The sequence below is a fragment of the Oncorhynchus keta genome, chromosome 6, assembly GCF_023373465.1.
Source record: "Oncorhynchus keta strain PuntledgeMale-10-30-2019 chromosome 6, Oket_V2, whole genome shotgun sequence".
Taxonomy (NCBI): Eukaryota; Metazoa; Chordata; class Actinopteri; order Salmoniformes; family Salmonidae; genus Oncorhynchus; species Oncorhynchus keta.
The window spans coordinates 952,792-977,488 of record NC_068426.1 but is presented as its reverse complement, the minus strand read 5'-3'; the positions used below and the strand labels follow the sequence as shown (position 1 = coordinate 977,488).

Sequence of the window (24,697 nt, the reverse complement as noted above, 5' to 3'; positions counted from 1 at the left end):
TATTTATGGGCTATTGATTAGAACTTAGTACACTGAAACCGGTCCCTAGCAGGCCGACACAATACGTGTTAAACAACATGAGGATTTAAAAAGAGAGAGAAAAGCACTGTCGTTTATAAACTCGATATAAACGCTACCCTTAATTCTGTCTTTTATAAACTCGATATAAACGCTACCCTTAACTCTGTCTTTTATAAACTCGATATAAACCATCCTCTTTCTACTCAATCTTCTCTTGTGTGGTAAAGTACCTCGTTGACGGATGAGATTATCTAATCATGTTTTGTGTTATTGTGATTTCTGTAATGCTCCATCTATTGAAAGATATTGTTATTGATTGGCACCCACTTGGTTATCCATTCAACACTACGAGGGGTAGTGAATGATGACATGGGAACGGAGCAACTTAAGGAGACGGGAAGTACTGCTAGGGGGCCGAAGTACTGCTAGGGGGCCGAAGTACTGCTAGGGGGCCGAAGTACTGCTAGGGGGCCGAAGTACTGCTAGGGGGCCGAAGTACTGCTAGGGGGCCGAAGTACTGCTAGGGGGCCGAAGTACTGCTAGGGGGCCGATTTGTAACTGGGAATGGGAGGGAGCTTGGCACAGGTTGCCCTGTTGTGTGTACAAACAACATACACACACCACGCGCACACAACACAATAACAGCCTATCAGTGTTGGCACACGGGACGTTGTTCAGCTCTGCTGGGTCCATCTGTTTCCTCCCTCCTATATATACACACACAGAGACGGTGAGCTAACAGAATGGTCGGTGGATTGGACTGGCTGGGGTCTCAATGCAGGGGACAGAATCATATGTCATGCTGTGCACAGTTTAAACCCTCACTGTGTTTAAACCCTCACTGTGTTTAAACCCTCACTGTGTTTAAACCCTCACTGTGTTTAAACCCTCACTGCGTTTAAACCCTCACTGTGTTTAAACCCTCACTGTGTTTAAACCCTCACTGTGTTTAAACCCTCACTGCGTTTAAACCCTCACTGCATTTAAACCCTCACTGCGTTTAAACCCTCACTGCGTTTAAACCCTCACTGCGTTTAAACCCTCACTGCGTTTAAACCCTCACTGCGTTTAAACCCTCACTGCGTTTAAACCCTCACTGCGTTTAAACCCTCACTGCGTTTAAACCCTCACTGCGTTTAAACCCTCACTGCGTTTAAACCCTCACTGCGTTTAAACCCTCACTGCGTTTAAACCCTCACTGCGTTTAAACCCTCACTGCGTTTCAAACCCTCACTGCGTTTCAAACCCTCACTGCGTTTCAAACCCTCACTGCGTTTCAAACCCTCACTGCGTTTAAACCCTCACTCACATTCTATTCTCCTCTTGCAAACCCTCCTTCTTTTGCTCTGTCACTCACTCGTCTTTTAAAACAAACATTTTATTATAAGAACAACCTCCAAAACAAACATTTTATTATAAGAACAACCTCCAAAATAAACTAGAACTGAGTTTCCGTCTCTGACCAATAATTTTGTACTCTGCCTCGTGTGACTCATCCTTTCACGTACTTCCATTCTTAAATACTCCACCAACAAACGTATATATTTCCCAGCCAGACTGCATCTATGTCAGTTCAGGCTCGACTTCGCCCCAGGGGACTCTACTTTCTCCACTCTGACAACTCCTAACAGTCAGCTAGTTGGTAAATATTTAATTGTGCCCCAAATCTCTCCCCCCTCCCAAGGGACCGTTGGCAGGGTGTCTGTTTATCTCAGACCCTGTACACCTCTGTGTGCCTTATGTTCAAACGCATATCACATGAAAATGAACCCGTAGCAAACTGGCGCACACACACACACGCACACACACTGACGCACACACGCGCACGTGCACGTGCACACGCACCACTGTTCAATATGTCTTCAGTAGCTCTTTAAATCACCTCATCTGTTCAGCATCACTGGACCAGTAATTATTCACAAATTAATATTTGATCATGTTTTTTTTAATGTGTGTGTGTGTGTGTGTGATACTCTTTATGAACTTTTAACTGGATGTATAGAACGCTAGAAGGGTTTATCTTGCCACTGTGGCAAGTCTATACAGCTACCTGGGGATTTAGCCACGAGGAAAGTGTGTGTTGAAAGTAAAGATATAAGAGTTGTTTTTTTCCACGGGGAAACATACATTGCCAGGGGACATCGCATCCGTACTAAAACTAGAGAGGAGAGGAGAGGAGAGGCTGGTCTGTTCATCTCAACCGTACTAAAACTAGAGGAGAGGAGAGGAGAGGCTGGTCTGTTCATCTCAACCGTACTAAAACTAGAGGAGAGGAGAGGCTGGTCTGTTCATCTCAACCGTACTAAAACTAGAGAGGAGAGGAGAGGAGAGGCTGGTCTGTTCATCTCAACCGTACTAAAACTAGAGGAGAGGAGAGGCTGGTCTGTTCATCTCAACCGTACTAAAACTAGAGGAGAGGAGAGGCTGGTCTGTTCATCTCAACCGTACTAAAACTAGAGGAGAGGAGAGGCTGGTCTGTTCATCTCAACCGTACTAAAACTAGAGGAGAGGAGAGGCTGGTCTGTTCATCTCAACCGTACTAAAACTAGAGGAGAGGAGAGGCTGGTCTGTTCATCTCAACCGTACTAAAACTAGAGGAGAGGAGAGGAGGGGCTGGTCTGTTCATCTCAACCGTACTAAAACTAGAGGAGAGGAGAGGCTGGTCTGTTCATCTCAACCGTACTAAAACTAGAGGAGAGGAGAGGAGGGGCTGGTCTGTTCATCTCAACCGTACTAAAACTAGAGGAGAGGAGAGGCTGGTCTGTTCATCTCAACCGTACTAAAACTAGAGGAGAGGAGAGGCTGGTCTGTTCATCTCAACCGTACTAAAACTAGAGGAGAGGAGAGGCTGGTCTGTTCATCTCAACCGTACTAAAACTAGAGGAGAGGAGAGGCTGGTCTGTTCATCTCCACCGTACTAAAACTAGAGGAGAGGAGAGGAGAGGCTGGTCTGTTCATCTCAACCGTACTAAAACTAGAGGAGAGGAGAGGCTGGTCTGTTCATCTCAACCGTACTAAAACTAGAGGAGAGGAGAGGCTGGTCTGTTCATCTCCACCGTACTAAAACTAGAGGAGAGGAGAGGCTGGTCTGTTCATCTCCACCGTACTAAAACTAGAGGAGAGGAGAGGCTGGTCTGTTCATCTCAACCGTACTAAAACTAGAGGAGAGGAGAGGAGGGGCTGGTCTGTTCATCTCCACCGTACTAAAACTAGAGGAGAGGAGAGGCTGGTCTGTTCATCTCAACCGTACTAAAACTAGAGGAGAGGAGAGGAGGGGCTGGTCTGTTCATCTCAACCGTACTAAAACTAGAGGAGAGGAGAGGCTGGTCTGTTCATCTCAACCGTACTAAAACTAGAGGAGAGGAGAGGCTGGTCTGTTCATCTCCACCGTACTAAAACTAGAGGAGAGGAGAGGAGAGGCTGGTCTGTTCATCTCCACCGTACTAAAACTAGAGGAGAGGAGAGGAGAGGCTGGTCTGTTCATCTCAACCGTACTAAAACTAGAGGAGAGGAGGGGCTGGTCTGTTCATCTCAACCGTACTAAAACTAGAGAGGAGAGGAGAGGAGGGGCTGGTCTGTTCATCTCAACCGTACTAAAACTAGAGGAGAGGAGAGGCTGGTCTGTTCATCTCCACCGTACTAAAACTAGAGGAGAGGAGAGGAGAGGCTGGTCTGTTCATCTCAACCGTACTAAAACTAGAGGAGAGGAGAGGGGCTGGTCTGTTCATCTCCACCGTACTAAAACTAGAGGAGAGGAGAGGCTGGTCTGTTCATCTCAACCGTACTAAAACTAGAGGAGAGGAGAGGCTGGTCTGTTCATCTCAACCGTACTAAAACTAGAGGAGAGGAGGGTCTGTTCATCTCAACCGTACTAAAACTAGAGGAGAGAGAAAAGGATTGATCTGTACATCTCTTGTCCACCAGTCTTAAGAGAGGGATCTAGATCTGACAGACCCCTAGTTCTCTAAAGCCCAGTTCAGATACAACGGCCGTAAAGGAGAGACGAGACAAAACCAGTTTCCAACAGCTGACTAAAGACGGGACGTTCAGATACAACAGCAGACAGAAAACTAGCCAGTTCTAGAAGGTTGTCCAACATCTGACTAAAGACGGGGTGTTAACGGCAGCAAAATTGCTAGCTAGCGCCCTGCTTGGCTAGCTAGCGCCCTGCTTAGCTAGCGCCCTGCTTGGCTAGCTAGTAGCTAGCGCCCTGCTTGGCTAGCTAGCGCTCTGCTTGGCTAGCTAGCGCCCTGCTTGGCTAGCTAGCTAGCGCCCTGCTTGGCTAGCTAGCGCCCTGCTTGGCTAGCTAGTAGCTAGCGCCCTGCTTGGCTAGCTAGCGCCCTGCTTGGCTAGCTAGTAGCTAGCGCCCTGCTTGGCTAGCTAGCGCCCTGCTTGGCTAGCTAGCCCTGCTTGGCTAGCTAGCTGCTTCGCAAAACACAAAACGTCAGCCCGCCCTTCTGATTTGGTTGAATGGATCCTTCAAGACGTTTTAAAATTAGACTGTTCAGATCAAACTTTTAATTCTGTGTTTTTAAAGTATTTTTACTTTATTATATATAAAGTATTGAATATTTTTGGTGTCTTGTTGGTAGATAAATATCCTTCTCGTCTCTGCTCGCCTCTGATGTAATTTCCTTTTGTCCAATCAGCTAGTGGTACTGACGTCAGAAGGGGAGGAGTTATTCCGTATCTCTCCGTGGGCCAAATACTGTCACAAACATGTGGACTCCAACACCTACGACTGGATACACTGGGACCCAATTAGGCCTTTCCTGGTATGTACTGTGTGTGTGTGTATGTGTGTGTGTGTCCTCTAGCATTGTGAGAAGCCTCTCATTGCAGAAAGCTTCCTCCTTTTAATGAAGTGCTATTAACATTTCCCAGGCAGACACCCAGACACCCCGATGTGAAGGAGCTCTTCACTGGAAGCTCGGCAGCATGAGGCTTCTGATGTTTGTGTTGCTAATGGAGACATGTTTATGTACCGATTAATAAAGAATCCTTCCCTCTCCTCCTGTCCTCTCCTCCTGTCCTCTCCTCCTGTCCTCTCCTCCTGTCCTCTCCTCCTGTCCTCTCCTCCTGTCCTCTCCTCCTGTCCTCTCCTCCTGTCCTCTCCTCCTGTCCTCTCCTCCTGTCCTCTCCTCCTGTCCTCTCCTCCTGTCCTCTCCTCCTCTCTCCTCCTGTCCTCTCCTCCTCTCCTCCTGTCCTCTCCTCCTGTCCTCTCCTCCTCTCTTCTTGTCCTCTCCTCCTCTCTCCTCCTGCTCTTCTCTGCTCTCTATCCCCTCTGGTCTCCACCCTTCTGCTCTCCCCGCTTCTCTCCTCCTGTCAACTGCTCCTGTCCTCTCCTCCTGTCCTCTCTTCCTGCTCTCCTCTGCTCTTCTCCTCTGCTCTCCCACCTCTGCTCTCCTCCTCCTCTGCTCTCCTCCTCCTCTGCTCTCCTCCTCCTCTGCTCTCCTCCTCCTCTGCTCTCCTCCTCCTCTGCTCTCCTCCTCCTGCTCTCCCTCCTCTGCTCTCCTCCTCTAATCTCCTCCTCTAATCTCCTCCTCTAATCTCCTCCTCTGCTCTCCTCCTCCTGCTCTCCCTCCTCCTGCTCTCCCTCCTCCTTCTCTCCCCCTCTTCTCTCCCCCTCTTCTCCCCCCTCTTCTCTCCCCCTCTTCTCTCCCCCTCTTCTCTCCCCCTCTTCTCTCCCCCTCTTCTCTCCCCCTCTTCTCTCCCCCTCTTCTCTCCCCCTCTTCTCCCCCCCTCTTCTCTCCCCCTTCTCTCCCCCCTCTCTCCCCCCTTCTCTCCCCCCTTCTCTCCCCCCTTCTCTCCCCCTTCTCTCCCCCCTCCCCCCTTCTCCCCCCTTCTCTCCCCCCCTTCTCTCCCCCCTTCTCTCCCCCCTTCTCTCCCCCTCTCCCCCCCCTCTCTCTCCCCCTCTTCTCTCCCCCTCTTCTCTCCCCCTCTTCTCTCCCTCCTCTTCTCTCCCTCCTCTTCTCTCCCTCCTCTTCTCTCCCTCCTCTTCTCTCCCCTCTCTTCTCTCCTCCTCTTCTCTCCTCCTCTTCTCTCCTCCTCTTCTCTCCCCTCTCTTATCTCCCTCCTCTTATCTCCCTCCTCTTATCTCCCTCCTCTTATCTCCCTCCTCTTATCTCCCTCCTCTTCTCTCCCCTCTTCTCTCCCCTCTTCTCTCCCCTCTTCTCCCCCTCTGCTCTCCCCCTCTGCTCTCCCCCCTCTGCTCTCCCTTCTTCTTCTCCCTTCTTCTTCTCCCCAACTCTGCTCTCCTCCTCTTCTCCCCCCCCCCTCCTCTTCAGCTGTTGCGTCAGGTTTATAGACAGAGAAACATACCCAGACAGAAGCAGTTGGTCATGAAAGCAGTTTGAGTTGGACTGTTTCTCAGTTATTCCCTGGGGGATGTAAAACTAACCTCGCTCTCTTTCTCTCTCATCTCTCTCTATTCTCTCTCCTTTACTCCTTCCCACCATTTTCCCTCCCTCCTAGCTCTCTGTAGTACCTGTGGTACTGTTGTCTCGGGGCCCTGTGGTACTGTTGTCTCGGGGCCCTGTGGTACTGTTGTCTCGGGGCCCTGTGGTACCAGTGTGTGAAGCGTAGCCTGATACAAGGCTCCTGTGGTTTCACAACATTTCTGTTGAACAAATGTTTGTTTGTGAGTGTTTCTTTCTTAGCTGATGTGAGATGAACAGTGACGCTCAACCAAACTAATTTACCCCCTCAGTAACTTTTCTCCTCCTCTCTCCTCCTCTCTCCTCCTCTCTCCCTGTCTCTCCCTGTCTCTCCCTGTCTCTCCCTGTCTCTCCCTGTCTCTCCCTGTCTCTCCCTGTCTCTCCCTGTCTCTCCCGGTCTCTCCCTGTCTCTCCCGGTCTCTCCCGGTCTCTCCCGGTCTCTCCCTGTCTCTCCCTGTCTCTCCCTGTCTCTCCCTGTCTCTCCCTGTCTCTCCCTGTCTCTCCCTGTCTCTCTCTGTCTGTCTGTCTGTCTCTGTCTGTCTGTCTCTGTCTCTGTCTGTCTCTCACGCCCTCTCCTCTGTAGCACCAACACACCCGTCCTAAGCGTCCCAGGTCTCTGCGTATATACGAAGCTCACGTTGGCATCGCCTCACCTGCGGAAGAGATCGCCACCTACACCAACTTCACCCTCAACGTCCTGCCCAAAGTCAAAGACCTGGGTGGGTATGGAAACAGCAATGCCCCAAAAGTTTACCGTAAGGTGTCTGAATGAAGCTGATGAGGGAAACAGACATAGAAAAAGTGCTGTTGATCTAGAGGCGGGGTTTAGCTGCAGTCCACGTTAACTCTTATGGAGATAGTTGGGGAAACGGAAGATGCCAAAAGTGCTGTTTATCCACAAACTTTCCTCGTCTATTTACTTCATGTTCATCTTCTAGAAGGACATGAGTTTACTGTGTGGCCATTACATTCAGCACCTGTAACGGGACGTTGGGAAGGAGAAGAGAGATGAACAGAGGAGAGTAGGGTACGGTAGTATCGATCCCATCTCGTCAATAAGGACAAGGTCATGGGAAACGACCACGTTAAGACTCCCGTAGTATGATTCTGTTTTCTACTCTGGAGGAGAACTGTTCACAACAGGAAGACAACAGGAAACACTTCATCCTCTAAACCTCTCTGTGGAACGTCTGGGTGAGGATGAACCTGCTACTGAAGCTGCTCCAGTGTCTCATTAGAGCCCTGTGGGGTCTGTCGGTCTCTCATTAGAGCCCTGTGGGGTCTCTCATTAGAGCCCTGTGGGGTCTCTCATTAGAGCCCTGTGAGGTCTCTCATTAGAGCCCTGTGGGGTCTCTCATTAGAGCCCTGTGAGGTCTGTCGGTCTCTCATTAGAGCCCTGTGGGGTCTCTCATTAGAGCCCTGTGGGGTCTCTCATTAGAGCCCTGTGGGGTCTCTCATTAGAGCCCTGTGAGGTCTCTCATTAGAGCCCTGTGGGGTCTCTCATTAGAGCCCTGTGGGGTCTGTCAGTCTCTCATTAGAGCCCTGTGGGGTCTGTCAGTCTCTCATTAGAGCCCTGTGGGGTCTGTCTCTCATTAGAGCCCTGTGGGGTCTGTCTCTCATTAGAGCCCTGTGGGGTCTGTCAGTCTCTCTCATTAGAGCCCTGTGAGGTCTGTCGGTCTCTCATTAGAGCCCTGTGAGGTCTGTCGGTCTCTCATTAGAGCCCTGTGGGGTCTGTCGGTCTCTCTCATTAGAGCCCTGTGGGGTCTGTGTCGGTCTCTCTCATTAGAGCCCTGTGGGGTCTCTCATTAGAGCCCTGTGGGGTCTGTCAGTCTCTCATTAGAGCCCTGTGGGGTCTCTCATTAGAGCCCTGTGGGGTCTCTCATTAGAGCCCTGTGGGGTCTCTCATTAGAGCCCTGTGAGGTCTCTCATTAGAGCCCTGTGGGGTCTCTCATTAGAGCCCTGTGAGGTCTGTCGGTCTCTCATTAGAGCCCTGTGGGGTCTCTCATTAGAGCCCTGTCGGGTCTCTCATTAGAGCCCTGTGGGGTCTCTCATTAGAGCCCTGTGGGGTCTCTCATTAGAGCCCTGTGAGGTCTCTCATTAGAGCCCTGTGGGGTCTCTCATTAGAGCCCTGTGGGGTCTGTCAGTCTCTCATTAGAGCCCTGTGGGGTCTGTCAGTCTCTCATTAGAGCCCTGTGGGGTCTGTCTCTCATTAGAGCCCTGTGGGGTCTGTCAGTCTCTCTCATTAGAGCCCTGTGAGGTCTGTCGGTCTCTCATTAGAGCCCTGTGAGGTCTGTCGGTCTCTCATTAGAGCCCTGTGGGGTCTGTCGGTCTCTCTCATTAGAGCCCTGTGGGGTCTGTGTCGGTCTCTCTCATTAGAGCCCTGTGAGGTGTGTCGGTCTCTCTCATTAGAGCTCTGTGGGGTCTGTCGGTCTCTCTCATTAGAGCCCTGTGTCTCATTAGGTCTGGGTTTGTCTCTCATTAGAGCCCTGTGAGGTCTGTTTGTCTCTCATTAGAGCCCTGTGAGGTCTGTCGGTCTCTCATTAGAGCCCTGTGTCTCATTAGGTCTGGGTTTGTCTCTCATTAGAGCCCTGTGGGGTCTGTCGGTCTCTCTCATTAGAGCCCTGTGGGGTCTGTCGGTCTCTCTCATTAGAGCCCTGTGAGGTCTGTCGGTCTCTCTCATTAGGTGTGTCGGTCTCTCTCATTAGAGCTCTGTGGGGTCTGTCGGTCTCTCTCATTAGAGCCCTGTGTCTCATTAGGTCGGGGTTTGTCTCTCATTAGAGCCCTGTGAGGTCTGTCGGTCTCTCATTAGATCCCTGTGTCTCATTAGGTCTGGGTTTGTCTCTCATTAGAGCCCTGTGGGGTCTGTCGGTCTCTCTCATTAGAGCCCTGTGGGGTCTGTCAGTCTCTCTCATTAGAGCCCTGTGGGGTCTGTGTCGGTCTCTCTCATTAGAGCCCTGTGAGGTCTGTCGGTCTCTCTCATTAGGTGTGTCGGTCTCTCTCATTAGAGCTCTGTGGGGTCTGTCGGTCTCTCTCATTAGAGCCCTGTGTCTCATTAGGTCTGGGTTTGTCTGTCATTAGAGCCCTGTGGGGTCTGTCGGTCTCTCATTAGAGCCCTGTGGGGTCTGTCGGTCTCTCATTAGAGCCCTGTGAGGTCTGTCGGTCTCTCATTAGAGCCCTGTGAGGTCTCTGTCTCTCATTTGAGCCCTGTGAATTCTGTCGTCCTCTCATTAGAGCCCTGTGGGGTCTGTCGGCCTCTCATTAGGTCTGGGTCTGTCTCTCATTAGAGCCCTGTGGGGTCTGTCGGCCTCTCATTAGAGCCCTGTGGGGTCTGTGTCGGTCTCTCTCATTAGAGCCCTGTGAGGTCTGTCTGTCTCTCATTAGAGCCCTGTGAGGTCTGTCTGTCTCTCATTAGAGCCCTGTGGGGTCTGTGTCGGTCTCTCTCATTAGAGCCCTGTGGGGTGGGTGTCGGTCTCTCTCATTAGAGCCCTGTGGGGTCTGTGTCGGCCTCTCTCATTAGAGCCCTGTGTCTCATTAGGTCTGGGTTTGTCTCTCATTAGAGCCCTGTGGGGTCTGTCGGTCTCTCATTAGAGCCCTGTGGGGTCTGTCGGTCTCTCATTAGAGCCCTGTGAGGTCTGTCGGTCTCTCATTAGAGCCCTGTGAGGTCTCTGTCTCTCATTAGAGCCCTGTGAATTCTGTCGTCCTCTCATTAGAGCCCTGTGGGGTCTGTCGGCCTCTCATTAGGTCTGGGTCTGTCTCTCATTAGAGCCCTGTGGGGTCTGTCGGCCTCTCATTAGAGCCCTGTAGGGTCTGTGTCGGTCTCTCTCATTAGAGCCCTGTGAGGTCTGTCTGTCTCTCATTAGAGCCCTGTGAGGTCTGTCTGTCTCTCATTAGAGCCCTGTGGGGTCTGTGTCGGTCTCTCTCATTAGAGCCCTGTGGGGTGGGTGTCGGTCTCTCTCATTAGAGCCCTGTGGGGTCTGTGTCGGCCTCTCTCATTAGAGCCCTGTGGGGTCTGTGTCGGTCTCTCTCATTAGAGCCCTGTGAGGTCTGTCTGTCTCTCATTAGAGCCCTGTGAGGTCTGTCTGTCTCTCATTAGAGCCCTGTGGGGTCTGTGTCGGTCTCTCTCATTAGAGCCCTGTGGGGTGGGTGTCGGTCTCTCTCATTAGAGCCCTGTGGGGTCTGTGTCGGTCTCTCTAATTAGAGCCCTGTGGGGTCTGTGTCGGTCTCTCTCATTAGAGCCCTGTGGGGTCTGTGTCGGTCTCTCTCATTAGAGCCCTGTGGGGTCTGTGTCGGCCTCTCTCATTAGAGACCTGTGGGGTCTGTGTCGGTCTCTCTCATTAGAGCCCTGTGGGGTCTGTGTCGGTCTCTCTCATTAGAGCCCTGTGGGGTCTGTGTCGGTCTCTCTAATTAGAGCCCTGTGGGGTCTGTGTCGGTCTCTCTCATTAGAGCCCTGTGGGGTCTGTGTCGGTCTCTCTCATTAGATCCCTGTGGGGTCTGTGTCGGTCTCTCTCATTAGAGCCCTGTGGGGTCTGTGTCGGTCTCTCTCATTAGAGCCCTGTGGGGTCTGTGTCGGTCTCTCTCATTAGAGCCCTGTGGGGTCTGTGTCGGTCTCTCTCATTAGAGCCCTGTGAGGTCTGTCTGTCTCTCATTAGAGCCCTGTGAGATCTGTCTGTCTCTCATTAGAGCCCTGTGAGGTCTGTGTCGGTCTCTCTCATTAGAGCCCTGTGGGGTGGGTGTCGGTCTCTCTCATTAGAGCCCTGTGGGGTCTGTGTCGGTCTCTCTCATTAGAGCCCTGTGGGGTCTGTGATCGGTCTCTCTCATTAGAGCCCTGTGGGGTGGGTGTCTGTCTCTCTCATTAGAGCCCTGTGGGGTCTGTGTCGGTCTCTCTCATTAGAGCCCTGTGGGGTCTGTGTCGGTCTCTCTCATTAGAGCCCTGTGGGGTCTGTGTCGGTCTCTCTCATTAGAGCCCTGTGGGGTCTGTGTCGGTCTCTCTCATTAGAGCCCTGTGGGGTCTGTGTCGGTCTCTCTCATTAGAGCCCTGTGAGGTCTGTCTGTCTCTCATTAGAGCCCTGTGAGATCTGTCTGTCTCTCATTAGAGCCCTGTGAGGTCTGTGTCGGTCTCTCTCATTAGAGCCCTGTGGGGTGGGTGTCGGTCTCTCTCATTAGAGCCCTGTGGGGTCTGTGTCGGTCTCTCTCATTAGAGCCCTGTGGGGTCTGTGTCGGTCTCTCTCATTAGAGCCCTGTGGGGTCTGTGTCGGTCTCTCTCATTAGAGCCCTGTGGGGTGGGTGTCTGTCTCTCTCATTAGAGCCCTGTGGGGTCTGTATCGGTCTCTCTCATTAGAGCCCTGTGGGGTCTGTGTCGGTCTCTCTCATTAGAGCCCTGTGGGGTCTGTCGGTCTCTCTCATTAGAGCCCTGTGGGGTCTGTGTCGGTCTCTCTCATTAGAGCCCTGTGGGGTCTGTGTCGGTCTCTCTCATTAGAGCCCTGTGGGGTCTGTGTCGGTCTCTCTCATTAGAGCCCTGTGGGGTGGGTGTCGGTCTCTCTCATTAGAGCCCTGTGGGTGGGTGTCGGTCTCTCTCATTAGAGCCCTGTGGGTGGGTGTCGGTCTCTCTCATTAGAGCCCTGTGGGGTCTGTGTCGGTCTCTCTCATTAGAGCCCTGTGGGGTGGGTGTCGGTCTCTCTCATTGGAGCCCTGTGGGGTCTGTGTCGGTCTCTCTCATTGGAGCCCTGTGGGGTCTGTGTCGTTATCTCTCATTGGAGCCCTGTGGGGTCTGTGTCGGTCTCTCTCATTAGAGCCCTGTGGGGTGGGTGTCTCTCTCTCATTAGAGCCCTTTGGGGTGGGTGTCTGTCTCTCTCTCATTAGAGCCCTGTGGGGTCTGTATCGGTCTCTCTCATTAGAGCCCTGTGGGGTGGGTGTCGGTCTCTCTCATTAGAGCCCTGTGGGGTGGGTGTGCTCCATACTGATGGTCAGTCCGTCTCTACCCTGAGATGTGCTGTCTGTCTTCATCCTGAGCGTTGATTCAGGTTAGTGAACTCAGCCCCAGGACCAGCTTGATGAGAGGACTGAGGCTTCAGTGTGTTAGTAGAACAGGTTAGTGAACTCAGCCCCAGGACCAGCTGGATGAGGGGACTGAGGCTTCAGTGTGTTAGTAGAACAGGTTAGTGAACTCAGCCCCAGGACCAGCTGGATGAGAGGACTGAGGCTTCAGTGTGTTAGTAGAACAGGTTAGTGAACTCAGCCCCAGGACCAGCTGGATGAGGGGACTGAGGCTTCAGTGTGTTAGTAGAACAGGTTAGTGAACTCAGCCCCAGGACCAGCTTGATGAGAGGACTGAGGCTTCAGTGTGTTAGTAGAACAGGTTTGTGAACTCAGCCCCAGGACCAGTTGGATGAGAGGACTGAGGCTTCAGTGTGTTAGTAGAACAGGTTAGTGAACTCAGCCCCAGGACCAGCTTGATGAGAGGACTGAGGCTTCAGTGTGTTAGTAGAACAGGTTTGTGAACTCAGCCCCAGGACCAGCTGGATGAGAGGACTGAGGCTTCAGTGTGTTAGTAGAACAGGTTAGTGAACTCAGCCCCAGGACCAGCTGGATGAGAGGACTGAGGCTTCAGTGTGTTCGTAGAACAGGTTAGTGAACTCAGCCCCAGGACCAGCTGGATGAGAGGACTGAGGCTTCAGTGTGTTAGTAGAACAGGTTAGTGAACTCAGCCCCAGGACCAGCTGGATGAGAGGACTGAGGCTTCAGTGTGTTAGTAGAACAGGTTAGTGAACTCAGCCCCAGGACCAGCTGGATGAGAGGACTCTTTTCTTTGCTCAGCTCTTGGCATTGCAGGGCTTGGTAATGATATGAGAGGCATTGCAGGGCTTGGTGATGATATGAGAGGCATTGCGGGGCTTGGTAATGATATGAGAGGCATTGCAGGGCTTGGTAATGATATGAGAGGCATTGCAGGGCTTGATAATGATATGAGAGGCATTGCAGGGCTTGGTAATGATATGAGAGGCATTGCAGGGCTTGGTAATGATATGAGAGGCATTGCAGAGCTTGGTAATGATATGAAAGGCATTGCAGGGCTTGGTAATGATATGAGAGGCATTGCAGAGCTTGGTAATGATATGAGAGGCATTGCAGGGCTTGGTAATGATATGAGAGGCATTGCGGGGCTTGGTAATGATGTGAGAGGCATTGCGGGGCTTGGTAATGATATGAGAGGCATTACGGGGCTTGGCAATGATATGAGAGGCATTACGGGGCTTGGTAATGATATGAGAGGCATTGCGGGGCTTGGTAATGATATGAGAGGCATTGCGGGGCTTGGTAATGATATGAGAGGCATTGCAGGGCTTGGTAATGATATGAGAGGCATTGCGGGGCTTGGTAATGATATGAGAGGCATTACAGGGCTTGGTAATGATATGAGAGGCATTGCAGGGCTTGGTAATGATATGAGAGGCATTGCGGGGCTTGGTAATGATATGAGAGGCATTGCAGGGCTTGGTAATGATATGAGAGGCATTACAGGGCTTGGTAATGATATGAGAGGCATTACAGGGCTTGGTAATGATATGAGAGGGGGGTCACTGTATTTTAGATGTTTCCAAAACTGAATTGCTCTTTTTTGTTGTTTTTATTCTTCGTGGATATTGGCCTAATTCTGCCCTGCATTCAGTGTTTGTAGTTTTCCTCTGGACATGGAGGGTAATATAACAGAACTCTGCATGCAGGGTTTCAATGGGGTGTTTGTCCCATTTGATGAAATCTTGTTTTGCAAGTGGACCCCACACCTCGCTGCCATAAAGTGGACCCCACACCTCACTGCCATAAAGTGGACCCCACACCTCACTGCCATAAAGTGGACCCCACACCTCACTGCCATAAAGTGGACCCCACACCTCGCTGCCAGAAAGTGCAATTGGTTCAATGACACATTCAATTAGTTTTAGCTAAATTATAATAGGTATTTCGATTGGCTTTTTAATGGCGTAGAATGCCATGCGTGCTTTCCCTCTCAGTTCATTCACTGCATCATTAAGGATTCCAGTTGAGCTTATTTTAAACCTCAGTAATTGTAGTGTGTACAGTACTCTATATATTTAAACCTCAGTAATTGTAGTGTGTACAGTACTCTATATATTTAAACCTCAGTAATTGTAGCGTGCAGTACTCTATATATTTAAACCTCAGTAACTGTAGTGTGTGCATTACTCTATATATTTAAACCTCAGTAATTGTAGTGTGTACAGTACTCTATATATTTAAACCTCAGTAATTGTAGTGTGTACAGTACTCCATATATTTAAACCTCAGTAATTGTAGTATACAGTACTCTATATATTTAAACCTCAGTAATTGTAGCGTGCAGTACTCTATATATTTAAACCTCAGTAATTGTAGTGTGCAGTATTCTATATATTTTGTACCAATTGAGAACTTTGGTCTAATTCCCTGAGATCTGGATCTTCTCTGGAAAATCATTATTTTAGTTTTTTTGGGGGGTTACTCTCTGTCTTGTCAGAGTGCATGCTGGGAGTGAGTCGGGAAGCAGGAGTGATTGTGGGAGCGACTGGAATTCTTTTCACTCTGTGTTTTGGTGTGTAAATATATACATGTTGAGTTGTTTTAAGGTTATATTTGTCTCACTATCACTAAGCACGTGTAGGGGTGGTGGGGATAGTTGAGGTTGTTTTAAGGTTATATTTGTCTCACTATCACTAAGCACGTGTAGGGGTGGTGGGATAGTTAAGGTTGTTTTTCTCTAGGCCGTATCCAGTGGGAGGGGCTGGCTGTAATGGCCGCTCGTGGAGGTTTGGAGTTTGAAAAACTTAGTCGGCTGCATGGGGTGGAGATTCCTGCTGCGGCAGGATGTTCCGTGGTAGAATGTTCCGTGGTATAATGTTCCGTGGTGGAATGTTTACACTGTCTGAGCCAAGGACTACATGCTTTCTGGTAAATTTTGAATACAGTACTGGGTGGGGTGAATATATTTTATGACATAAATGATTTTTTTGTTAACTAGTAAATAGTAGCATAGAGCAAAGTGTGTTTAAATAATTTCTAACTTTTCTAAACAATTTCTGCTCGTTTGTTTTTATTACCATGTTGTGTTTTAGTTTGGTTGAGCCTGCCGAGGAGTGTTGATTCACCTGTTTCCATACATGTTCTATTTAAAATACCATGTTGTGTTTTAGTATGTTTTAGTATGGTTTAGCCTGCTGAGGTGTTAATACACCTGTTTCCATACATGTTTTATTTAAAAACATTTATCTTACAAAGGAGTTGTTTAATCTAACTGCTTAAATATTTATCTGTACGTGGGATTGTATTTGTTGTTTTCAAATCTTTACAGGAAAATGCCACGGGCCCTATCTGATGTGTGGAGACATTTCACTGCAGCTAATGTAGAAGGAAAAGCTGTGTACATTTGCAAATACTGTGCCAAATCATATGTGAAGAATGCAACAAAGATGCAGAATCATCTGGCCAAGTGCATAAAGTTCCCTCAGCTCTCACAACAAGCAACCTCTGACAAAAGTCCCTCTACTTCTATTCGAGGTGAAAAGGATGAATCAGACACCTTATCGATAGCAACAACTCATGGTCCTCCTGGAATCAGAAGGTTTTTTGACTCAGTGGAGGAACGTAGTCAGAGATGCTGATGAATGTCTTGCTCAAGCTGTGTATGCAACTGGTTCACCTCTGATGCTCACAGACTATGTGTATTGGAAGAGATTTCTGAACATTCTTCGTCCAGCAGACACCCCTCCAACCAGACATGCTTTATCTACTCATTTGCTGGATGCAGAGCTCAAGTGAAAGTCAAGCCAATCATAGAGAAAGCAGACTATTGCAATCATCTCTGATAGGTGGTTGAATGTTCCTGGGCAAGGAATAATTAAGTACATCATCTCCACCTCAACAGACACACCGGTCTCTACATTGCAGATGAGCTGAAGGCAGTCAGTGTTCTGGTCATTGTTTAGTAACAGAGGTGGAGGACATTAACACTGTGAAATCCCAGTGTTCTGATCATTGTTTAGTAACAGAGGTGGTGTACATTAACCCTGTGAAACCCCAGTGTTCTGATCATTGTTTAGTAACAGAGGTGGAGGACATTAACACTGTGAAACCCCAGTGTTCTGATCATTGTTTAGTAACAGAGGTGGAGGACATTAACACTGTGAAACCCCAGTGTTCTGGTCATTGTTTAGTAACAGAGGTGGTGGACATTAACACTGTGAAACCCCAGTGTTCTGATCATTGTTTAGGTGGTGGACATTAACCCTGTGAAACCCCAGTGTTCTGATCATTGTTTAGTAACAGAGGTGAAGGACATTAACACTGTGAAACCCCAGTGTTCTGATCATTGTTTAGTAACAGAGGTGAAGGACATTAACACTGTGAAACCCCAGTGTTCTGATCATTGTTTAGTAACAGAGGTGGAGGACATTAACACTGTGAAACCCCAGTGTTCTGATCATTGTTTAGTGACAGAGGTGAAGGACATTAACACTGTGAAACCCCAGTGTTCTGATCATTGTTTAGTAACAGAGGTGAAGGACATTAACCCTGTGAAACCCCAGTGTTCTGATCATTGTTTAGTGACAGAGGTGAAGGACATTAACACTGTGAAACCCCAGTGTTCTGATCATTGTTTAGGTGAAGGACATTAACCCTGTGAAACCCCAGTGTTCTGATCATTGTTTAGTAACAGAGGTGAAGGACATTAACACTGTGAAACCCCAGTGTTCTGATCATTGTTTAGGTGAAGGACATTAACACTGTGAAACCCCAGTGTTCTGGTCATTGTTTAGTAACAGAGGTGGAGGACATTAACACTGTGAAACCCCAGTGTTCTGATCATTGTTTAGTAACAGAGGTGAAGGACATTAACACTGTGAAACCCCAGTGTTCTGGTCATTGTTTAGTAACAGAGGTGGAGGACATTAACACTGTGAAACCCCAGTGTTATGATCATTGTTTAGTAACAGAGGTGAAGGACATTAACACTGTGAAACCCCAGTGTTCTGATCATTGTTTAGTAACAGAGGTGGTGGACATTAACACTGTGAAACCCCAGTGTTCTGGTCATTGTTTAGTAACAGAGGTGGTGGACATTAACACTGTGAAACCCCAGTGTTCTGGTCATTGTTTAGTAACAGAGGTGGAGGACATTAACACTGTGAAACCCCAGTGTTCTGATCATTGTTTAGTAACAGAGGTGGAGGACATTAACACTGTGAAACCCCAGTGTTCTGATCATTGTTTAGTAACAGAGGTGGAGGACATTAACACTGTGAAACCCCAGTGTTCTGATCATTGTTTAGTAACAGAGGTGGTGGACATTAACACTGTGAAACCCCAGTGTTCTGGTCATTGTTTAGTAACAGAGGTGGAGGACATTAACACTGTGAAACCCCAGTGTTCTGGTCATTGTTTAGTAACAGAGGTGGTGGACATTAACACTGTGAAACCCCAGTGTTCTGGTCATTGTTTAGTAACAGAGGTGGAGGACATTAACCCTGTAAAACCCCAGTGTTCTGATCATTGTTTAGTAACAGAGGTGGAGGACATTAACCCTGTAAAACCCCAGTGTTCTGATCATTGTTTAGGTGGAGGACATTAACACTGTGAAACCCCAGTGTTCTGGTCATTGTTTAGTAACAGAGGTGGAGGACATTAACCCTGTAAAACCCCAGTGTTCTGATCATTGTTTAGTAACAGAGGTGGAGGACATTAACACTGTGAAACCCCAGTGTTCTGATCATTGTTTAGTAACAGAGGTGGTGGACATTAACACTGTAAAACCCCAGTGTTCTGATCATTGTTTAGTAACAGAGGTGGAGGACATTAACCCTGTGAAACCCCAGTGTTCTGGTCATTGTTTAGTAACAGAGGTGGAGGACATTAACACTGTGAAACCCCAGTGTTCTGATCATTGTTTAGTAACAGAGGTGGTGGACATTAACACTGTAAAACCCCAGTGTTCTGATCATTGTTTAGTAACAGAGGTGGAGGACATTAACCCTGTGAAACCCCAGTGTTCTGATCATTGTTTAGTAACAGAGGTGGAGGACATTAACACTGTGAAACCCCAGTGTTCTGATCATTGTTTAGTAACAGAGGTGGAGGACATTAACACTGTGAAACCCCAGTGTTCTGATCATTGTTTAGTAACAGAGGTGGTGGACATTAACACTGTAAAACCCCAGTGTTCTGATCATTGTTTAGTAACAGAGGTGGTGGACATTAACACTGTGAAACCCCAGTGTTCTGATCATTGTTTAGTAACAGAGGTGGTGGACATTAACACTGTAAAACCCCAGTGTTCTGATCATTGTTTAGTAACAGAGGTGGAGGACATTAACACTGTAAAACCCCAGTGTTCTGATCATTGTTTAGGTGGAGGACATTAACCCTGTGAAACCCCAGTGTTCTGATCATTGTTTAGTAACAGAGGTGGTGGACATTAACACTGTAAAACCCCAGTGTTCTGATCATTGTTTAGTAACAGAGGTGGTGGACATTAACACTGTGAAACCCCAGTGTTCTGATCATTGTTTAGTAACAGAGGTGGAGGACATTAACCCTGTGAAACCCCAGTGTTCTGATCATTGTTTAGTAACAGAGGTGGTGGACATTAACACTGTGAAACCCCAGTGTTCTGATCATTGTTTAGTAACAGAGGTGGAGGACATTAACACTGAAACCCCAGTGTTCTGATCATTGTTTAGTAACAGAGGTGGAGGACATTAACACTGTGAAACCCCAGTGTTCTGATCATTGTTTAGTAACAGAGGTGGAGGACATTAACACTGTGAAACCCCAGTGTTCTGGTCATTGTTTAGTAACAGAGGTGGAGGACATTAACACTGTAAAACCCCAGTGTTCTGATCATTGTTTAGTAACAGAGGTGGAGGACATTAACACTGTGAAACCCCAGTGTTCTGATCATTGTTTAGTAACAGAGGTGGAGGACATTAACACTGTGAAACCCCAGTGTTCTGATCATTGTTTAGGTGAAGGACATTAACCCTGTGAAACCCCAGTGTTCTGATCATTGTTTAGTAACAGAGGTGAAGGACATTAACACTGTGAAACCCCAGTGTTCTGATCATTGTTTAGGTGAAGGACATTAACACTGTGAAACCCCAGTGTTCTGATCATTGTTTAGGTGAAGGACATTAACACTGTGAAACCCCAGTGTTCTGGTCATTGTTTAGTAACAGAGGTGGAGGACATTAACACTGTGAAACCCCAGTGTTCTGATCATTGTTTAGTAACAGAGGTGAAGGACATTAACACTGTGAAACCCCAGTGTTCTGGTCATTGTTTAGTAACAGAGGTGGAGGACATTAACACTGTGAAACCCCAGTGTTCTGATCATTGTTTAGTAACAGAGGTGGTGGACATTAACACTGTGAAACCCCAGTGTTCTGATCATTGTTTAGTAACAGAGGTGGTGGACATTAACACTGTGTTTCTGGTCATTGTTTAGTAACAGAGGTGGTGGACATTAACACTGTGAAACCCCAGTGTTCTGGTCATTGTTTAGTAACAGAGGTGGAGGACATTAACACTGTGAAACCCCAGTGTTCTGATCATTGTTTAGTAACAGAGGTGGAGGACATTAACACTGTGAAACCCCAGTGTTCTGATCATTGTTTAGTAACAGAGGTGGAGGACATTAACACTGTGAAACCCCAGTGTTCTGGTCATTGTTTAGTAACAGAGGTGGTGGACATTAACACTGTGAAACCCCAGTGTTCTGGTCATTGTTTAGTAACAGAGGTGGTGGACATTAACACTGTGAAACCCCAGTGTTCTGGTCATTGTTTAGTAACAGAGGTGGAGGACATTAACACTGTGAAACCCCAGTGTTCTGATCATTGTTTAGTAACAGAGGTGGAGGACATTAACACTGTGAAACCCCAGTGTTCTGATCATTGTTTAGTAACAGAGGTGGAGGACATTAACACTGTGAAACCCCAGTGTTCTGATCATTGTTTAGTAACAGAGGTGGTGGACATTAACACTGTGAAACCCCAGTGTTCTGGTCATTGTTTAGTAACAGAGGTGGAGGACATTAACACTGTGAAACCCCAGTGTTCTGGTCATTGTTTAGTAACAGAGGTGGTGGACATTAACACTGTGAAACCCCAGTGTTCTGATCATTGTTTAGTAACAGAGGTGGAGGACATTAACCCTGTAAAACCCCAGTGTTCTGATCATTGTTTAGTAACAGAGGTGGAGGACATTAACCCTGTAAAACCCCAGTGTTCTGATCATTGTTTAGGTGGAGGACATTAACACTGTGAAACCCCAGTGTTCTGATCATTGTTTAGTAACAGAGGTGGAGGACATTAACCCTGTAAAACCCCAGTGTTCTGATCATTGTTTAGGTGGAACATTAACCCTGTAAAACCCCAGTGTTCTGGTCATTGTTTAGTAACAGAGGTGGAATTAACCCTGTAAAACCCCAGTGTTCTGATCATTGTTTAGTAACAGAGGTGGAGGACATTAACACTGTGAAACCCCAGTGTTCTGATCATTGTTTAGTAACAGAGGTGGTGGACATTAACACTGTAAAACCCCAGTGTTCTGATCATTGTTTAGTAACAGAGGTGGAGGACATTAACCCTGTGAAACCCCAGTGTTCTGGTCATTGTTTAGTAACAGAGGTGGAGGACATTAACACTGTGAAACCCCAGTGTTCTGATCATTGTTTAGTAACAGAGGTGGTGGACATTAACACTGTAAAACCCCAGTGTTCTGATCATTGTTTAGTAACAGAGGTGGAGGACATTAACCCTGTGAAACCCCAGTGTTCTGATCATTGTTTAGTAACAGAGGTGGAGGACATTAACACTGTGAAACCCCAGTGTTCTGATCATTGTTTAGTAACAGAGGTGGAGGACATTAACACTGTGAAACCCCAGTGTTCTGATCATTGTTTAGTAACAGAGGTGGAGGACATTAACACTGTGAAACCCCAGTGTTCTGATCATTGTTTAGTAACAGAGGTGGAGGACATTAACACTGTGAAACCCCAGTGTTCTGATCATTGTTTAGTAACAGAGGTGGTGGACATTAACACTGTAAAACCCCAGTGTTCTGATCATTGTTTAGTAACAGAGGTGGTGGACATTAACACTGTGAAACCCCAGTGTTCTGATCATTGTTTAGTAACAGAGGTGGTGGACATTAACACTGTAAAACCCAAGTGTTCTGATCATTGTTTAGTAACAGAGGTGGAGGACATTAACACTGTAAAACCCCAGTGTTCTGATCATTGTTTAGGTGGAGGACATTAACCCTGTGAAACCCCAGTGTTCTGATCATTGTTTAGTAACAGAGGTGGAGGACATTAACACTGTGAAACCCCAGTGTTCTGATCATTGTTTAGTAACAGAGGTGGAGGACATTAACACTGTGAAACCCCAGTGTTCTGATCATTGTTTAGTAACAGAGGTGAAGGACATTAACCCTGTGAAACCCCAGTGTTCTGATCATTGTTTAGTAACAGAGGTGGAGGACATTAACACTGTGAAACCCCAGTGTTCTGATCATTGTTTAGTAACAGAGGTGGAGGACATTAACACTGTGAAACCCCAGTGTTCTGGTCATTGTTTAGTAACAGAGGTGGTGGACATTAACACTGTGAAACCCCAGTGTTCTGGTCATTGTTTAGTAACAGAGGTGGTGGACATTAACACTGTGAAACCCCAGTGTTCTGGTCATTGTTTAGTAACAGAGGTGGAGGACATTAACACTGTGAAACCCCAGTGTTCTGATCATTGTTTAGTAACAGAGGTGGAGGACATTAACACTGTGAAACCCCAGTGTTCTGATCATTGTTTAGTAACAGAGGTGGAGGACATTAACACTGTGAAACCCCAGTGTTCTGATCATTGTTTAGTAACAGAGGTGGTGGACATTAACACTGTGAAACCCCAGTGTTCTGGTCATTGTTTAGTAACAGAGGTGGAGGACATTAACACTGTGAAACCCCAGTGTTCTGGTCATTGTTTAGTAACAGAGGTGGTGGACATTAACACTGTGAAACCCCAGTGTTCTGGTCATTGTTTAGTAACAGAGGTGGAGGACATTAACCCTGTAAAACCCCAGTGTTCTGATCATTGTTTAGTAACAGAGGTGGAGGACATTAACCCTGTAAAACCCCAGTGTTCTGATCATTGTTTAGGTGGAGGACATTAACACTGTGAAACCCCAGTGTTCTGATCATTGTTTAGTAACAGAGGTGGAGGACATTAACCCTGTAAAACCCCAGTGTTCTGATCATTGTTTAGGTGGAGGACATTAACCCTGTAAAACCCCAGTGTTCTGGTCATTGTTTAGTAACAGAGGTGGAGGACATTAACCCTGTAAAACCCCAGTGTTCTGATCATTGTTTAGTAACAGAGGTGGAGGACATTAACACTGTGAAACCCCAGTGTTCTGATCATTGTTTAGTAACAGAGGTGGTGGACATTAACACTGTAAAACCCCAGTGTTCTGATCATTGTTTAGTAACAGAGGTGGAGGACATTAACCCTGTGAAACCCCAGTGTTCTGGTCATTGTTTAGTAACAGAGGTGGAGGACATTAACACTGTGAAACCCCAGTGTTCTGATCATTGTTTAGTAACAGAGGTGGTGGACATTAACACTGTAAAACCCCAGTGTTCTGATCATTGTTTAGTAACAGAGGTGGAGGACATTAACCCTGTGAAACCCCAGTGTTCTGATCATTGTTTAGTAACAGAGGTGGAGGACATTAACACTGTGAAACCCCAGTGTTCTGATCATTGTTTAGTAACAGAGGTGGAGGACATTAACACTGTGAAACCCCAGTGTTCTGATCATTGTTTAGTAACAGAGGTGGAGGACATTAACACTGTGAAACCCCAGTGTTCTGATCATTGTTTAGTAACAGAGGTGGAGGACATTAACACTGTGAAACCCCAGTGTTCTGATCATTGTTTAGTAACAGAGGTGGTGGACATTAACACTGTGAAACCCCAGTGTTCTGATCATTGTTTAGTAACAGAGGTGGTGGACATTAACACTGTGAAACCCCAGTGTTCTGATCATTGTTTAGTAACAGAGGTGGTGGACATTAACACTGTAAAACCCAAGTGTTCTGATCATTGTTTAGTAACAGAGGTGGAGGACATTAACACTGTAAAACCCCAGTGTTCTGATCATTGTTTAGGTGGAGGACATTAACCCTGTGAAACCCCAGTGTTCTGATCATTGTTTAGTAACAGAGGTGGAGGACATTAACACTGTGAAACCCCAGTGTTCTGATCATTGTTTAGTAACAGAGGTGGAGGACATTAACACTGTAAAACCCCAGTGTTCTGATCATTGTTTAGGTGGAGGACATTAACCCTGTGAAACCCCAGTGTTCTGATCATTGTTTAGTAACAGAGGTGGAGGACATTAACACTGTGAAACCCCAGTGTTCTGATCATTGTTTAGTAACAGAGGTGGAGGACATTAACACTGTAAAACCCCAGTGTTCTGATCATTGTTTAGTAACAGAGGTGGAGGACATTAACACTGTGAAACCCCAGTGTTCTGGTCATTGTTTAGTAACAGAGGTGGAGGTCTGACAGTATTGTATCTCTTTAACAGCGGTGGGATATTGGGAACATCCAGATTCAACAATTCTGTATTCAATACGCGATGAATGTCACCAGAGATATCACCAGATCATTTAACGCCCTAGAGCCTGAAATAGTGGAACTCCTGACGATAGTTGAGACCACAGGACATCTAGGCCATATTCAGGCGCTCAAGAGGAAAAACAGCATCTCATTGGCCGACCTGCTGGGTATCAGAACACAGGGGGCATTGGCCGACCTGCTGGGTATCAGAACACAGGGGGCATTGGACGACCTGCTGGGTATCAGAACACAGGGGGCATTGGACGACCTGCTGGGTATCAGAACACAGGGGGCATTGGACGACCTGCTGGGTATCAGAACACAGGGGGCATTGGCCGACCTGCTGGGTATCAGAACACAGGGGGCATTGGGGTATCAGAACACAGACCTGCTGGGTATCAGAACACAGGGGGCATTGGGTATCAGACCTGCTGGGTATCAGAACACAGGGGGCATTGGATGACCTGCTGGGTATCAGAACACAGGGGGCATTGGATGACCTGCTGGGTATCAGAACACAGGGGGCATTGGACGACCTGCTGGGTATCAGAACACAGGGGGCATTGGATGACCT

General features: G+C 47.7%; 1 protein-coding gene across 1 annotated transcript in view; it reads left to right on the top strand.

Annotated features, from left to right (window-relative positions):
- Positions 1-24,697, top strand: part of gbe1a (glucan (1,4-alpha-), branching enzyme 1a) — a 177,107-nt gene that overhangs the window by 48,339 nt on the left and 104,071 nt on the right. Inside the window, exons 4-5 of the mRNA XM_052520135.1 lie at positions 4,671-4,796; positions 7,042-7,177. Of these exons, the coding sequence (XP_052376095.1) occupies positions 4,671-4,796; positions 7,042-7,177 (262 nt within the window). The remainder of the gene's footprint in view (positions 1-4,670; positions 4,797-7,041; positions 7,178-24,697) is intronic.